Source organism: Mizuhopecten yessoensis, unplaced genomic scaffold (assembly GCF_002113885.1).
Source record: "Mizuhopecten yessoensis strain PY_sf001 unplaced genomic scaffold, ASM211388v2 scaffold716073, whole genome shotgun sequence".
Taxonomy (NCBI): Eukaryota; Metazoa; Mollusca; class Bivalvia; order Pectinida; family Pectinidae; genus Mizuhopecten; species Mizuhopecten yessoensis.
This window is the reverse complement of record NW_018479934.1, coordinates 7033-26006: the sequence shown is the minus strand read 5'-3', so window position 1 is coordinate 26006 and position 18974 is coordinate 7033. Positions and strand designations below refer to the sequence as shown.

General features: G+C 37.3%; 1 protein-coding gene and 1 long non-coding RNA gene across 8 annotated transcripts in view; both read left to right on the top strand.

The window, feature by feature from the left end:
* LOC110441637 (single-minded homolog 2-like) overlaps positions 1-10254 on the top strand; it is a 69364-nt gene extending 59110 nt beyond the window's left edge. The window contains exons 7-10 of the mRNA XM_021484834.1: positions 2909-3108; positions 3461-3567; positions 8579-8726; positions 9004-10254. Of these exons, the coding sequence (XP_021340509.1) occupies positions 2909-3108; positions 3461-3567; positions 8579-8726; positions 9004-10237 (1689 nt within the window). The 3' untranslated portion in view covers positions 10238-10254. The remainder of the gene's footprint in view (positions 1-2908; positions 3109-3460; positions 3568-8578; positions 8727-9003) is intronic.
* A 1734-nt stretch (positions 10255-11988) lies between these two features.
* LOC110441638 lies at positions 11989-18468 on the top strand. 7 transcript variants are annotated; one of them, XR_002461894.1, is made up of 7 exons: positions 11989-13946; positions 13991-14014; positions 14076-14210; positions 15013-15221; positions 15391-15441; positions 15747-17010; positions 17214-18468. It is a non-coding gene; the product is annotated as an uncharacterized LOC110441638 (long non-coding RNA). The 7 variants fall into 7 exon arrangements; XR_002461898.1 differs by lacking the exon at positions 17214-18468 and having other exon boundaries at positions 11989-13714; positions 13755-13946; positions 15747-17020; XR_002461897.1 differs by lacking the exon at positions 17214-18468 and having other exon boundaries at positions 15747-16084; positions 16225-17020.
* Positions 18469-18974: the final 506 nt, after the last annotated feature.

Sequence of the window (18974 nt, the reverse complement as noted above, 5' to 3'; positions counted from 1 at the left end):
GATACACTGTAGCGGTTATCTGTTTTATATATTAGTATTTTATTGTGTACACAGTTACATGTTATGTAATTGGTTTTAGGTGATACACTGTAGCGGTTATCTGTTTTATATATTAGTATTTTATTGTGTACACAGTTACATGTTATGTAATTGGTTTTAGGTGATACACTGTAGCGGTTATCTGTTTTATATATTAGTATTTTATTGTGTACACAGTTACATGTTATGTAATTGGTTTTAGGTGATACACTGTAGCGGTTATCTGTTTTATATATTAGTATTTTATTGTGTACACAGTTACATGTTATGTAATTGGTTTTAGGTGATACACTGTAGCGGTTATCTGTTTTATATATTAGTATTTTATTGTGTACACAGTTACATGTTATGTAATTGGTTTTAGGTGATACACTGTAGCGGTTATCTGTTTTATATATTAGTATTTTATTGTGTACACAGTTACATGTTATGTAATTGGTTTTAGGTGATACACTGTAGCGGTTATCTGTTTTATATATTAGTATTTTATTGTGTACACAGTTACATGTTATGTAATTGGTTTTAGGTGATACACTGTAGCGGTTATCTGTTTTATATATTAGTATTTTATTGTGTACACAGTTACATGTTATGTAATTGGTTTTAGGTGATACACTGTAGCGGTTATCTGTTTTATATATTAGTATTTTATTGTGTACACAGTTACATGTTATGTAATTGGTTTTAGGTGATACACTGTAGCGATTATCTGTTTTATATATTAGTAGTTTATTGTGTACACAGTTACATGTTATGTAATCGGTTTTAGATGATACACTGTAGTGATTATCTGTTTTATATATTAGTATTTTATTGTGTACACAGTTACATGTGATGTAATTGGTTTTAGGTGATACACTGTAGCGATTATCTGTTTCATATATTAGTATTTTATTGTGAACACAGTTACATGTTAAGGACTTTGTTTTAGTGATACACTACAGTGATTATCTGTTTTATATAATAGTAGTTTATTGTGTACACAGTTACATGTTATGTAATTGGTTTTAGGTGATACACTGTAGCGGTTATCTGTTTTATATATTAGTATTGTATTGTGTACACAGTTACATGTTATGTAATTGGTTTTAGGTGATACACAGTAGCGATTATCTGTTTTATATTAGTAGTTTATTGTGTACACAGTTACATGTTATGTAATTGGTTTTAGGTGATACACTGTAGCGGTTATCTGTTTTATATATTAGTATTGTATTGTGTACACAGTTACATGTTAATCACTTGGTTTTAGGTGATACACTGTAGTGATTATCTGTTTATATATTAGTATTTTATTGTGTACACAATTACATGTGATGTAACTGGTTTTAGTTGATACACTGTAGCGATTATCTGTTTCATATATTGGTATTTTATTGTGAACTCAGTTACATGTTAAGGACTTTGTTTTAGGTGATACACTGTAGCGATTATCTGTTTTATATATTAGTATTTTATTGTGTACACAATTACATGTGATGTAATTGGTTTTAGTTGATACACTGTAGCGATTATCTGTTTTATATATTAGTATTTTATTGTGTACACAGTTACATGTTGAGGACTTTGTTTGAGGTGATACACTGTAGCGATTATCTGTTTTATATATTAGTAGTTTATTGTGTACACAGTTACATGTTAAGGACTTGGTTTTAGATGATACACTGTAGCGATCATCTGTTTTATATATTAGTATTTTATTGTGTACACAGTTACATGTTATGTAATTGGTTTTAGTTGATACACTGTAGCGATTATCTGTTTTATATATTAGTATTGTATTGTGTACACAGTTACATGTTAAGGACTTGGTTTTAGGTGATACACTGTAGTTATTATCTTTTTATATATTAGTATTTTATTGTGTACACAGTTACATGTTAATGACTTGGTTTTAGGTGATACACTGTAGTGATTATCTGTTTTATATATTAGTATTGTATTGTGTACACAGTTACATGTTAAGGACTTGGTTTTAGGTGATACACTGTAGTTATTATCTTTTTATATATTAGTATTTTATTGTGTACACAGTTACATGTTAATGACTTGGTTTTAGGTGATACACTGTAGTGATTATCTGTTTTATATATTAGTATTTTATTGTGTACACAGTTACATGTTAATGACTTGGTTTTAGGTGATACACTGTAGTGATTATCTGTTTTATATATTAGTATTGTATTGTGTACACAGTTACATGTTAAGGACTTGGTTTTAGGTGATACACTGTAGTGATTATCTGTTTTATATATTAGTATTGTATTGTGTACACAGTTACATGTTAAGGACTTTGTTTTAGGTGATACACTGTAGCGATTATCTGTTTTATATGTTAGTATTGTATTGTGTACACAATTACATGTTAAGGACTTGGTTTAAGGTGGTACACTGTAGCGATTATCTGTTTTATATATTAGTATTTTATTGTGTACACAGTTACATGTTATGTAATTGGTTTTAGGTGATATACTGTAGCTATTATCTGTTTTATATATTAGTATTTTATTGTGTACACAGTTACATGTTATTTCATTGGTTTTAGGTGATATACTGTAGCGATTACCTGTTTTATATATAAGTATTTTATTGTGTACACAGTTTCATGTTATTTAATTGGTTTTAGGTGATATACTGTAGCGATTACCTGTTTTATATATAAGTATTTTATTGTGTACACAGTTACATGTTATTTAATTGGTTTTAGGTGATATACTGTAGCGATTATCTGTTTTATATATAAGTATTTTATTGTGTACACAGTTACATGTTATGTAATTGGTTTTAGGTGATATACTGTAGCTATTATCTGTTTTATATATTAGTATTTTATTGTGTACACAGTTACATGTTAAGGACTTGGTTTTAGGTGATACACTGTAGCGGTTATATGAAGATTAAACAATACACTATGGACATGGCGCCGTATGACGGGTGTTTCCAGAACATGGGTCTGGTTGCCGTTGGACACTCACTTCCGCCCAGCGCAATAACAGAAATCAAAATGTTTAGCAACATGTTCATGTTCCGAGCCAGCCTCGATCTCAAACTCATTTTTCTTGATGCCAGGTAAGTCATTAAAAAGGTGAAGGTCACGTTTCGTTCAATGATATTTCATTGAGGAAGGGAGATTAGTATAATTATGAAATATAATTGCATTTCTTCAAAGTGATTTCGTCATGTGAAATGTAGCTTACTTTGTTTTTGGTTGCTATGTATAATGTAATGTTTTTTCCTAAGTCTTACTTCTTCTAAACGTCGTGTTATTTTATTAGCCATTCTTCTATTTTACACAAAATTGATAATATTTAACATCGAAATCGATTTGTGATATACATTCATCGGAGACAACAGCGTTTTACTGGGATAACGACACTATTACACACTCTATAACCTCCTCTCGTTGTCCTTGTACGTTTAGAGTTGGCCAGCTGACGGGTTACGAACCACAGGACCTGATAGAGCGCACCCTGTATCACTACATACATGCCTGTGATATTATGCCTATGAGATTTGCTCACACCACCCGTAAGTATAAACTTATTTCCACCAAAAAATGATGTTGCCAGATGTTTTTGTCTTTTTCTGTCGCATCGTCCATTTTTCTAGGCATTGAGTTTAACAATATGCATGAATTCTGATTTGAAAACTTTGTTGTGATAATCATTCGTGTAATTAAGTAACTGTTATATCTATCTAATATCACATATTCATTTACGTCGGTGTATTATTAAAAACATAAGCACAAAAAGTCTGGAATGAAATGCTTGCCCATTAATTATCCTAAAACACTCCACAGCTTTGTTCTATGGAAACAAACTATAACATACAATGCATTTGATTCCAACTTTGACCTATCAGTTGTCACATCAAAAGATGGAGTCAATCTTCGGGAAGAAATATGGAGCATTTCGTGATTGTTAGTGTACTTCCTGTTGTGTTTTGTCGCGTGTCCTGTCCGTGGATCGGATTCCTATCGTTGTAGCGATAATCCACCCCAGTGCCTACCAAATGATTCACGGACTCTGTGCCCTCACTGACCTCCCGTGCTTGACATACCTTTGTACCTGCCTGGGTTACGCCCCCTGTGCACATTGTGTACATACATACCCATCTACTGCAGGACGATTGTAAATATCACCACAAATAGATCGGCCATTTCACATAGCCATCTAAATGTTCGTTAACTATCCGAGCTAATCGTCCACGGACTGCTCCACGACGATTTATCATGCTCGTTGATCCCACAAACGTGTCGGGATCTAGGTGCAACTTTGAGAACTTTATCATCTCACTATAAAGATTGGATTATGCTCAGTTGAGACACAAGCCTGGTACAATGGCACCTGGGCCGATTCTTGGCCCTGAGTGTCGTGGGGGACCAATCTGAGATTGTTCTGGCTAGAGCTGTATGTACCATTAACATATCTGACACAGATTACATTTGAGTACCCCCTTTCAAGTTTGGGACACATCAGCTGCAATTCAATGTACTACTTCCGGTAATGCCGTTTGTATTGTGATGGAAGTCTATTTTTTTGAGTCTTCTAACAGACATGTACATGTGCAAACTCCAATTTATGTTTGATCTGAATTTGATTAATCTTATTAACAATAGAAAGAGTTTTTGCATGTATTTTATGTCACTCCTGCCGATTACATACCAACATATACATACTTGTTCAAATGAAAAAAAATGCGTTTGAATTTTTATCACATAAATATTGTCCAGAGACAGCCATTTGACATATCTACCTCTCTGACATAGAATCCCACGTGATAACCAGCCAATAAGTGCTCAGCTGTTACTTTAGTGAGGGGTGTTGGTGAGTTGTCTGGTCGTTACTCAGTAACAGGTATAATAATCCGGATTACACTGAGTTTACTTGACAAACCACGGGGTCAAGTTCACATCTGTGTCGTGAATACACGACATGATAGGACAGCGGAAGGCAATTTACTGGCATGTTACATAAGGGAGTCGAGGTGTGTGGTACTCTCCGGGATTAGGAGGGCAGGAAGGATCACTCGGGGAGTACACAGGTTACCAACACGTGCTGCCAGCATCAATACCGTCACAGCAAGATGACACCAAGCAATGTATTCCTGATTGTAAAAGTCTAGGCGTGCATGTGCCGACTCCAGTTCAGTTATCTTTAAGTTGCTTTAAACATTGGTTCAGTTAAAGAGATTAGAACTGCATTTGAAAGTTGAAAAATTGGATGATAGAAACAAAATTGCGAAATCAAGACAGGACAATGAGAATGCATACATAGAGTTTTGTGTAGAAAGGTGTGTACATGATCCACGTGTAGAAAGGTGTGTATATAATCCGCGTGTAGAAAGGTGTGTATATAATCCGTGTGTAGAAAGGTGTGTAGAAAGGTGTGTATATAATCCGCGTGTAGAAAGGTGTGTATATAATCTGCGTGTAGAAAGGTGTGTATATAATCCACGTGTAGAAAGGTGTGTATATAATCCGCGTGTAGAAAGGTGTGTAGAAAGGTGTGTATATAATCCGCGTGTAGAAAGTGGTGTATATAATCCGCGTGTAGAAAGGTGTGTACATGATCCACGTGTAGAAAGTCCCCTTACTATTGCTATCACTTTAAATCTCAGACAAAAATTCCAAAAGATGATAAATAAACATGAACTATTACCGATTACAATCTATGTTTAGGCAATGGTGTTAATCACAGGTTTAGGCAATGGTGTTAGTCACAGGTTTAGGAAATGGTGTTAGTCACAGGTTTAGGAAATGGTGCTAGTCACAGATTTAGTCAATGGTGTTAGTCACAGGTTTAGGAAATGGTTTTAGTCACAGGTTTAGGAAATGGTGTTAGTCACAGGTTTGGGAAATGGTGTTAGTCACAGGTTTAGTCCATGGTGCTAGTCACAGGTTTAGTCAATGTTACTCGTCATATGTTTAGGCAATGGTGTTAGTCACAGGTTTAGTCAATGGTGCTAGTCACAGGTTTAGGCAATGGTGTTAGTCACAGGTTTAGTCAATGGTGTTAGTCAGAGGTTTAGGCAATGCTGTAAGTCACAGGTTTAGGTAGTAGTGTTAGTCACAGGTTTAGTCAATGGTGTTAGTCACAGGTTTAGGCAATGCTGTTAGTCACAGGTTTAGTCAATGGTGTTAATCACACGTTCAGGCAATGGTGTTTGTCACAGGTTTATGCAATACTGTAAGTCACAGTTTTATGTAGTGGTGTTAGTCTCATGTTTAGGCAATGGTGTTAGTCACATGTTTAGGCAATGGTGTTAGTCACAGGTTTAGTCAATGGTGTTTGTCACAGGTGTAGGCAATGGTGTTAGTCACAGGTTTAGGCAATGGTGTTAGTCACGGGTATAGACAATGGTGTTAGTCACACGTTCAGGCAATGGTGTTAGTCACAGGTTTATGCAATGCTGTCAGTCACAGTTTTATGTAGTGGTGTTAGTCTCATGTTTAGGCAATGGTGTTAGTCATATGTTTAGGCAATGGTGTAAGTCACAGGTTTAGTCAATGGTGTTTGTCACAGGTTTAGGCAATGGTGTTAGTCACAGGTTTAGTCAATGGTGTTAGTTACAGGTTTAGTCAATGGTGTTAGTCACAGGTTTAGTCAATGGTGTTTGTCACAGGTTTAGGCAATGGTGTTAGTCACAGGTATAGACAATGGTGTTAGTCACAGGTTTAGTCAATGGTGTTAGTCACAGGTTTAGGTAATGGTGTTAGTCACAGGTTTAGGCAATGGTGTTAGTCACAGGTTTAGGCAATGGTGTTAGTCACAGGTATAGACAATGGTGTTAGTCACAGGTTTAGGCAATGGTGTTAGTCACATGTTTAGGCAATGGTGTTAGTCACAGGTTTAGTCAATGGTGTTTGTCACAGGTTTAGGCAATGATGTAAGTCACATGTTTAGGCATTGGTGTTAGTCACAGGTTTTTCCATTCAAACATATTTTATTGACACTGAATGTTATGCATGTACTACGTGACTGTTCAAGGTTTTTTGTTTACCTTTCCTTAGTAGTAGCATACCAGCCTGACTTGCTTATGAGTTTACATGCCACAGTTGATTTTCCATTTTAGCTCCTGTCAAAGACTCAGTAGCATTTTCCTATAATGAAAACTTCAGTTTTAGAACGTTTGTGAACCCAGGGCCTAGATCCGTAATTGAATGGGGAAAGGTGCAAAAACGGCGGGACATTTCTATTTCATAAATACATCTGGGTAATTGCCTGTACAAAATCGAATCAAAAACATAAACTTGTATTAAAATAGTAATGTAATATATAATAATGGTAATAATTAAACATAATTTTGCTCTTTCATATATTTACAGATATATAATTTATAACAGGTAAAACGTCGATCGAAATAAACATTCGGGATAATACTTGATCAGTCACTTAGGAATCAAGAAAATAATGGAAAAGAATAAGAAGCTCATAATGATAATACCACTTATTTTACCGTTTTATATTGTTGGAGCTAATACATAACGTTTGTGTAATTAAGTAGTAAATGAATGTATATGAAGATTAACTAAAATAAATACATACTTACCAAAACATTGTAACGGAATCTATCACAGGATAATGTCAAACTATGTAAATGGCGTGTATGGCTTAAAGCAAGCAAAGTGTGAAGATATTGGCTTTAGTTGCTTTTTAAAGATAGAAAATATCATTTTAAAATCTCAATAGCAATATTAATATATGAGCATTTTGTTACGATATGGTGTCTGTATTTGATTTTCACTACATTACAATGATGTTTTTACGTACTAAAAATGTTCGTCGTTTCTGCAACTTGCATTTGAAAAGCAAAGGCCAAAAAGAAAACAAATACGAGATGACGAACAACACAATATTTATTTATTCAAATAAGTTTTGCAAAGGTACTATCGGTATTTGTATTTCATACAATAAATTAGAAGTTTAATAGTCGTACAGCCTTTCATTCCTTCAAGGTTATGTGATAGATACGCATCAGTGTGAAAGATACAGTAGATGAATTGAAATTAGGTTGATTTTTAAACGTCGATTTTACCGGACTTTTATATCATTATATTTACATATAATCAAACGTTTCTTGATTAACATCAGTTCCTCAGCTGGCGTGTCTTTCATTGTTAACTACACCATATCTACTACATTGTTGTTCCATATCTGCAGTCTGTTATCTTGGCATAATCAATGAGTAGCTATCGGCATGTTTGTTGTGTTTAAACATTCATACCGTATTTTGTGATTGACACGGAGTCGTTGCAGAAGTTGTTGCTATAGAGAGGTTTACCATTCTGTTACAGAAGTTGTTGCTATAGAGAGGTTTACCATTCTGTTACAGAAGTTGTTGCTATAGAGAGGTTTACATGTCATCCGTTTAAATAGTTTCCTTGAGTTGCCTCTTTTACTCTCATTTGTGCCTTTTTGATATTCTATGTCTATTCCCTCCAAAAGTTTGAAGTGCTGAATAACGTCTGCTCTATCACGTCAATATTCCAAGGTTGGTAATCTTAGTTTATAATAATGATTGTTTCTATCTGTTTCAGTGCTGTTAAAAGGTCAAGTGACCACGAAGTACTACCGGTTTCTGACTAAAGATGGCGGGTGGATTTGGATGCAGAGTCACGCGACAATCGTCCATAACAGTCGGTCCTCCCGCCCGCACTGTATCGTCAGTGTTAATTACGTCCTTAGGTATGTTACTGGTGTAATCTGGAGGTAAAGAGTATAAGTCCTCTGTTAGGGATGCTGATTGGTTGATATCCATGTGCTAAAAAGCTGTACGATTGCTCTGATGTACGTCAATATCAGTATACAGATACTCATGTCATTCAAATATATAAAGCAACACTTTTCTATATTCTATGATCAATGATGCTTTCAATTTCATATTCAAAACTTAACTTTAGAGACAAGTCCTATACTGAAAACAGAAGCTAGATTAGTTGACATCTGAAATTGTTTGTTATAGCGATTTGGAAGCAAGGGGACTTCAGATACAACTGGAACAGACCATCACGAAAGAGCCGTCTCCTTTCTCCAATATATCAAACAGGTCGACGAGTAAGCTTCGCTCATCCAAACCAAAATCTAGACGATCGCCGTACCCTCATATCGCGGAGAACCCAGAGTACAATCATGGCGATATGGCGGTCGATAGGTCACCACTGGACTTCATGTCCGATCCCGCCACTCAGGAACTTCTCTGTGCTAACAGCGCGCCCCAGGCCGTTCTAGAATGTGGGGAAAAGTTACCAAACATGTACTCACCTCAGTACACACAAGGACTAATTTCTGATCTCTACCAGTTCCAGGCGCAGCAGAGGTACATAGATGAGAGACTCCAGTACCGTGATAACGAGGAGGAGAAATTCTATCCAATGAGGAACCTGGAGGCATATCCTGGATATATTCCTCCTCACAATGGACATTGTAGCCCTCGACTCACACACATGGACCACCATGAGCGACAGACTATGTCACCTCAGTTTGATTATAGACCGTCCGGGCCGTGTTCTCGAAGTAGTTCTCGAGACACAACATTCGGAACCCCTCAGGGATATGCATGTCCTTTTAGCAATAGGTCTGAATCGTCTGCTTCTGATGTTGATGTTGTAAGTGACGAATACGAAAAGCAGCACCAGCCTCGAACTGACACTCTCCAAGTTAAGTTTGATAATATTTTAGAAACAAATAGCTTGAATATAAAAGAGGAGTCGTACAAGTCACCGTCACGGTTGGGTGAACAGACGAAAATAGTGTCTCCTATACGTGAAAATCTCCAACAGTCTGTAATCATGCTGCGGCCGTCCCGACCGATGTACCCGTCAGACACCGTGTCTATCAGGAGTACGGAGGACTGCTGTCAGTCCGTCATGGAACGTTCTCCAAGCGCTGACAAACTGCCAGGTCAGACAGATTTCACGAAGTGTGCTACTGAGTCTGCACCAGCGGACGACGTATACGTGCCAGACGGCGCCGTGGACAACGACAAAATCATGGATGTTCGAATGATGCACGAGAAAAACTTTTATACGCAATGTCTTCGTGCTGCATGCGCTTATGATAATTACAATCAAAGTAACCTGAACCATACAGCGTCAACCTCCAGTCCAAGGCCGTACACTGTAGGGCCTCAGGCTGGCTACACCAGTGTTATAGTGGACACCCAGCAATATCACCTCGCTAATGGCTACGTACATTGAGGCCCGGGACATGTATACATTCCCTAGCTTATGGCTACGTACACTGAGGCCCGGGACATGTATACATTCCCTAGCTAATGGCTACGTACACTGAGGCCCGGGACATGTATACATTACCTAGCTTATGGCTACGTACACTGAGGCCAGGGATATGTATACATACAAGATAAAGATATTTCTAATCACAACCGGATTCGCAAATATTCAACTAGTCAGAGCAGGTTCACGTTATTTGTGCGGTATTTTCGTAAGTATAGTAACCGGCCTGTCATATCTTATACATGGACAAATAACAATAGTAACTGACCTGCAATCCATTGCTTGTGAGATGACCTTCATATTTCTGATGGCAACTGTCATTATGAACATTCATTGTCTTGATAGACAGAAATCAACTACTGATGGTTCAGCTGTAGAACACTTACCTTTATTCAGCAAGGCGACATGTTAGGGGGCATGTTTCCTGTCAACCTACAATATTTAACTATCGCTGTATATTACTTTTTTTGGTGAATATGTTTTCTTATTCGTGATGAATACAAATATCTCGAGAAAAAATATTCAAGTTGGAAATATTGAATGTTTCTACTAATTAATATAGTACTCAGTTTTTAAGCTTATAATCGATGTTTCCAAATTCTTCATAAAACAGTCCTCAGTTTTATGTAAGCTCATAACAGATGCTTTCAAATTCTTGATTTACATCATTATTACATATTTTTAGATCCTCAATTTATACCAATCTCTATAAACAGTTGAAAAACCGCTGATCAATTGCATTCTAATCCTGTGTTAATGTAAGCTTACGTGATTTTAAATAAACGTACAGGTGATAGGTAGTAGTGTATCACCTGACACGACCTGGTGATAGGTAGTAGTATATCCCCTGACACTACCTGGTGATAGGTAGTAGGTCTCACCTGACACGACCTGGTGATAGGTAGTAGAATATCACCTGACACGACCTGGTGATAGGTAGTAGTGTATCACCTGACACGACCTGGTGATAGGTAGTAGTGTATCCCCTGACACGCCCTGGTGATAGGTAGTAGTATATCCCCTGACACGACCTGGTGATAGGTAGTAGTGTATCTCCTGACACGACCTGGTGATAGGTAGTAGGTATCACCTGACACGACCTGGTAATAGGTAGTAGTATATCACCTGACACTACCTGGTGATAGGTAGTAGTATATCACCTGACACGACCTGGTGATAGGACGTAGGTATCACCTGACACGACCTGGTGATAGGTAGAAGGTATCACCTGACAGGACCTGGTGACAGGTAGTAGGTATCACCTGACACGACCTGGGAATAGGTAGTAGTATATCACCTGACACTTCCTGGTGATAGGTAGTAGTATATCACCTGCCACGACCTGGTGATAGGTAGTAGTATATCACATGACACGACCTGGTGATAGGTAGTAGTATATAACCTGACACGACCTGGGGATAGGTAGTAGGTATCCCCTGACACGACCTGGTAATAGGTAGTAGTATATCCCCTGACACTACCTGGTGAAAGGTAGTAGTATATCCCCTGACACGACCTGGTGATAGGTAGTAGTGTATCACCTGACACGACCTGGTGATAGGAAGTAGTATATCACCTGACACTACCTGGTGAAAGGTAGTAGTATATCCCCTGACACTACCTGGTGATAGGTAGTAGTATATCCCCTGACACGACCTGGTGATAGGTAGTAGTGTATCCCCTGACCCGACCTGGTGATAGGTAGTAGTATATCGCCTGACACGCGCTGGTGATAGGTAGTAGGTATCACCTGACACTACCTGGTGATAGGTAGGAGGTATCACCTGACACGACCTGGTGATAGCTAGTAGGTATCACCTGACACGACCTGGGAATAGGTAGTAGTATATCACCTGACACTACCTGGTGATAGGTAGTAGTATATCACATGACACGACCTGGTGATAGGTAGTAGTGTATCACCTGACACGACCTGGTGATAGGTAGTAGGTATCACCTTAACTGTTGATAGGGGTGTGGATGAGCAGGTTCATGTGTTTTCTTTGTTCATCATGTCTGGGCGTTATCTGGATATCCAAACCACATCTTTGGAATAACCACAAGCATTTCACAATTGAGCTCATGTAAACTGCCAAGTTCTATGTCGGTATCAGTGATATGTGTACTTATACTATACAATCTACATCAGTACGCTGGTCGTGTTATTAAGATTTCAACTGCAGGTTTTTTCAAGTTGATGAATAAGAAAGACGCCAGCTTCAGGGTGAGATGTATCTCCGTTGTTAGACTGTAGTGTATACCCCTTAGTGCTGCCATACACACTTAGTACCTTATATTGGCCATACACACTAAGTACCTTATATTGGCCATACACACTTAGTACCTTATATTGGCCATACACACTTAGTACCTTATATTGGCCAAGCTAATATACGTTACTATAACGTCCTGTTGCATTTGTTGGTAAGTGTTTGCATGATTTGTTATAGGAATTCGTCAATATCACTTATGTGACCATGGCGTGTTAATCAATCAGACTGTTTTATAAGTAATCTGAGTTAATGAATAGGAGTTAAATATTGTCATGTTAGTTAAAAAGAAAACCAAACAGCATCACGTGACGTGTAACTTGATTGTGATTCGTTAGATACGTAGTTCGTGTTCTACATTTATGTTAGGCGTGCTAGAAAAACTTCCAAATGCCTTATTATCAAAATAATCGTGGTATAATTATAAGTGATATATGTTAGGTAATAACTTGAAAAAGATGTGTAATTAATGATTAATCAAGCTTTGATTAAAATAATAACGTTAATTGCATATTTAAGAATTTACTTGGGAATGTCATTGTTCCTTTATTGATATTTTATCAGATTAATTATATCGATTTTAACTGTCACCTAAGATATGACGTAATAACCAGATGTAACTTTTAAGGTAGAACCTCAACCTGTAGAAACCAGACTCACATCCTCTGTGTGTAGAGGAAGTCGTACTTAATCAGAATACTGGCGTTTTTCTCCTCGATATGTATACCTAACAATGTAGTCGGGGCATGTCTACACAGTATGGTAGGTAAACCCGTGTATTTAATTGGTGCTTCATGTGTTCGGTAGAAATAAATGCTCTTTTTCGTGATAGTGGCGATCACGTCATCTCATTAGCAGTTCCCTCATTTTTAATGATGATATGATATACAACATTTAATAAACCCCACATTATCCCTGTGCTTTTAATGTGACCTGTAATGTAAACGTTATACCAATATAGACTGTAAACAGTTTCTAGATGTAAGGAAATGCGATGGCTATTTATTTAATATTCTGTAACAGTGTTAGTATAACATGTCAATTATTTTGTACGTACTCTGTACATGTAATTAAAAAAAATGTTACTTTAAGTATCATTGATGGTGCATGTAGTGACATTGTTTGATTGAGATGTTTGTGTGAGGTCTAGTGACATTGTATGTGTGAGGTCTAGTTACATTGTGTGAGGTCTAGTTACATTGTGTGAGGTCTAGTGACATTTAATGTGTGAGGTCTAGTTACATTGTATGTGTGAGGTCAAGTTACATTGTATGTGTGAGGTCTAGTGACATTGTATGTGTGAGGTCTAGTAACATTGTATGTGTGAGGTCAAGTTACATTGTATGTGTGAGGTCTAGTGACATTGTATGTTTGAGGTCTAGTGACATTGTATGTGTGAGGTCTAGTTACATTGTGTGAGGTCTAGTGACATTTAATGTGTGAGGTCTAGTTACATTGTATGTGTGAGGTCTAGTGACATTGTATGTTTGAGGTCTAGTGACATTGTTTGATTGAGATTTTTGTGTGAGGTCTAGTGACATTGTATGTTTGAGGTATAGTAACCTTGTATAAGGGCTAGTTACATTGTGTGTGGTGTGTGATCTAGTGACATTGTGTGAGGTCTAGTAACATTTTGTGAAGTCAAGTGGCATTGTATGTTTGAGGTCTAGTGACATTGTATGTTTGAGGTTTAGTGACATTGTATGTTTGAGGTCTAGTGACATTGTCTGTTTGAGGTCTAGTGACATTGTATGTTTGAGGTTTAGTGACATTGTATGTTTGAGGTCTAGTGACATTGTCTGTTTGAGGTCTAGTGACATTGTATGTTTGAGGTTTAGTGACATTGTATGTTTGAGGTCTAGTGACATTGTCTGTTTGAGGTCTAGTGACATTGTATGTTTGAGGTTTAGTGACATTGTATGTTTGAGGTCTAGTGACATTGTATGATTGAGGTCTAGTGACATTGTATGTTTGAGGTCTAGTGACATTGTCTGTTTGAGGTCTAGTGACATTGTATGTTTGAGGTATAGTAACCTGGTATAAGGTCTAGTTACATTGTGTGTGGTGTGTGATCTAGTGACATTGTGTGAGGTCTAGTAACATTTTGTGAAGTCAAGTGGCATTGTATGTTTGAGGTCCAGTGACATTGTATGTTTGAGGTATAGTAACCTTGTATAAGGGCTAGTTACATTGTGTGTGGTGTGTGATCTAGTGACATTGTGTGAGGTCTAGTAACATTTTGTGAAGTCAAGTGGCATTGTATGTTTGAGGTCCAGTGACATTGTATGTTTGAGGTATAGTAACCTTGTATAAAGTCTAGTTACATTGTGTGTGGTGTGTGATCTAGTGACATTGTGTGAGGTCTAGTAACATTTTGTGAAGTCAAGTGGCATTGTATGTTTGAGGTCTAGTGACATTGTATGTTTGAGGTCTAGTGACATTGTTTGATTGAGATGTTTGTGTGAGGTCTAGTGACATTGTATGTTTGAGGTATAGTAACATTGTATAAGGTCTAGTTACATTGTGTGTGGTGTGTGATCTAGTGACATTGTGTGAGGTCTAGTTACATTGTGTGAGGTCTAGTGATATTGTGTGAGGTGTGTGATCTAGTTACATTGTATGTTTGAGGTATAATTACATTATGTGAGGTCTAGTTACATTGTGTGTTGTGTGAGGTCTAGTTACATTGTATGTTTGAGGTATAATTACATTGTGTGAGGTCTAGTAACATTGTGTGAAGTCAAGTGGCATTGTATGTTTGAGGTCTAGTGACATTGTTTGATTGAGATGTTTGTGTGAGGTCTAGTGACATTGTAAGTTTGAGGTATAGTAACATTGTATAAGGTCTAGTTACATTGTGTGTGGTGTGATGTCTAGTTACATTGGATGTTTGAGGTATAATTACATTTTATGTGGTGTGAGGTCTAGTTACATTGTGTGTGGTGTGATGTCTAGTTACATTGGATGTTTGAGGTATAATTACATGGTGTGTGGTGTGAGGTCTAGTTACATTGTAGGTTTGAGGTATAATTACATTGTGTGAGGTCTAGTAACATTGTGTGTGGTGTAAGGTCTAGTTACATTGTGTGTGGTGTGACGTCTAGTTACATTGGATGTTTGAGGTATAATTACATTTTATGTGGTGTGAGGTCTAGTTACATTGTGGGTGGAGTGATGTCTAGTTACATTGGATGTTTGAGGTATGATTACATTGTGTGAGGACTAGTTACATTGTGTGTGGTGTGAGGTCTAGTTACATCGGATGTTTGAGGTATAATTACATTGTATGTGGCGAGAGGTCTAATTACAATGTGTGTGGTGTGAGGTCTAGTTACATTGTGTGTGGTGTGAGGTCTAGTTACATTGTAGGTTTGAGGTATAATTACATTGTGTGAGGTCTAGTTACATTGTGTGTGGTGTGTGTTTTAGCTACATTGTATGTTTGAGGTATAGTAACGGTGTGTGAGGTCTAGTTACATTGTGTGTGGTGTGAGGTCTAGTTACATTGGATGTTTGAGGTATAATTACATTGTGTGACGTGTGAGGTCTAGTTACATTGGATGTTTGAGGTATAATTACATGGTGTGTGGTGTGAGGTCTAGTTACATTGTATGTGATGGGAGGTCTAGTTACATTGTGTGTGGTGTGAGGTCAAAGTTGCATTGTGTGTGGTGTGAGGTCTAGTTACATTGTGTGTTGTGTGAGGTCTAGTTACATTGTGTGTGGTGTGAGGACTAGGTACATTGTAGGTTTGAGGTATTATTTCATTGTGTGAGGTCTAGTTACATTGTGTGTGGTGTGTGGTTTAGCTACATTGTAGTTTGAGGTATAATTACATTGTGTGAGGTCTAGTTACATTGTGTGTGGTGTGAGGTCTAGTTACATTGTGTGTGGTGTGAGTTCTAGTTACATTGTGTGTGGTGTGAGGTCTGGTTACATTGTAGGGCTGACGTATAATTACATTGTGTGAGGTCTAGTTACATTGTGTGTGGTGTGAGGTCTAGTTACATTGTGTGTGGTGTGAGTTCTAGTTACATTGTGTGTGGTGTGAGGTCTGGTTACATTGTAGGGCTGACGTATAATTACATTGTGTGAGGTCTAGTTACATTGTGTGTGGTGTGAGGTCTAGTTACATTGTGTGTGGTGTGAGTTCTAGTTACATTGTGTGTGGTGTGAGGTCTGGTTACATTGTAGGGCTGAGGTATAATTACATTGTGTGAGGTCTAGTTACATTGTGTGTGGTGTGAGGTCTAGTTACATTGTGTGTGGTGTGAGTTCTAGTTACATTGTGTGTGGTGTGAGGTCTAGTTACATTGTAGGGCTGAGGTATAATTACATTGTGTGAGGTCTAGTTACATTGTGTGTGTTGTGTGGTTTAGCTACATTGTAGGTTTGAGGTCTAGTTACATTGTGTGAGGTCTAGTTACATTGTGTGAGGTCTAGTTACATTGTGTGTGGTGTGAGGTCTAGTTACATTGTGTGTGTTGTGTGGTTTAGCTACATTGTAGGTTTGAGGTCTAGTTACACTGTGTGAGGTCTAGTTATATTGTATGTTTAAGGTATAGTTACAGTGTGTGAGGTCTACTTACATTGTATGTTTGAGGTATAGTAACAGTGTGTGAGGTCTAGTTAAATTGTATGTTTAAGGTATAGTTACAGTGTGTGAGGTCTAGTTACATTGTATGTTTGAGGTATAGTAGCAGTGTGTGAGGTCTAGTTACATTGTATGACGGATATATTGTTACCTTGTTTGAGTTATGTATGCACAAAATGTTTGTTTGATAAATGGTAGGGTTACAGCCAAGCTGTATTAACGTACCGGAAGTGTCGAGTACTACTCGAAACGATCTGTGAGTGAAATGTGACCGGGTTTATCATTGTTTAGTATATCTTAAAAGTAGCATGAAGGAAAAATTATCTAATGGATTTATTCAGATATATTTTTAAACTTTAAGACGTTGACATATTGTTTTCGTCCTGTGTTTAGCGCAATAGTGAATATAAATGTACTTTCAGCATTTTTATCGAGAAAGCTTAAAGAGAGTTATGGATATTCCTTTACTTATCATCATAAACTCGTGTCGCTGTTCGTTTTGTCATCAATATATAACAAGCTAATGCTATTGAGTAAACCATGATGTCACCAGTTGTAGCTATTGTTATACATGACGTCAGTAGCTGTAGCTTTTGTTATACATGACATCAGCAGCATAGATATTGCTATAAATGACGTCATTAGCTGTTATACATGACGTCAGCAGCGCAGCTATAATATCATGGCAGCAGCTGTAGTGTTTTTGCTACATATGACGTCAACTTTTGTTACCTCTGACGTCAATTGTAGCTATTTCGATACATATGACGTCATCTTAAGTTTGTTTGTTACATCTTACATCAACTTTAGCTATTTTGTTACATCTGACGTAAACGTAAGGTATTTCGTTACAACTGACGTAAACGTAAGGTATTTTGTTACAACTGACGTAAACGTAAGGTATTGTGTTACAACTGACGTCAACTGTAGCTGTTTTGCTACCTATGACGTCAACTGCAGCTGTTTTGTAACATATAACGTCGGATGTATCTTTTTGATCGATCTTTATCTGATAACATCTTCGTATTTTATATAGGGAATACGGAACAACTTAATAAAATATGGGGAAATAAAGAAAGTTCGCAAGTAGAATTGACCAGATGTTAGTTGTAAAACTGGGTGAAGGTACGTGTTTAGGTGTGTGCGTCTCTGTATGTTTTGACCAGTGTCGTGTGAGTTATGGTTTATATGTTGTGGTCAGTTCCCGTTTTATGTGAGACGTGTATATAAGTTGTAATCAGGGAGATCAGGTATGGACCTCCCTAAACAGAACATACAATCAAATGTGCTCATGTTGTATCATACATTAAATAAGTATTGAGAATCAACCCAGGTGTTTGTCTCTATTTGTCGCTGAAAACTACTTGAAGTATACAACAACGATTCACAAAACAAGAGGCCAAAAGTGCCTATATTTCTCACCTGGATAATAGAGCAACCATGAAAAATTACATATAATACTGCAAATATTTCCAAATTGGCTTTGTCTCACAGCAACATCCAGACTCTCAGTTAAAACCAATTGAGCCCCACCCAAATGATGTTCTGGACTAAATTTGGTTAAAATAACTACAATCATGCATAAGAAGAAGGATTTTAAACATTGACCTCAAATGACCCTAAGGGGTCCGTTTATACAAAATTGGATCCCTTTTGTCCAGGGATGCTCTACACAAATATTATTTACAATTCCACAAATCATACTTAAGGAGAAGGATTTTTAATCTTTTATTACAACGTCCCCCCTTTTGGGACTAGCCCTTCTGCTCCACGTCAAAGGTAGTAAAAAGTATCAAGCTGTTGACGGACAGACGTTGCAGTATGGCATATTTAG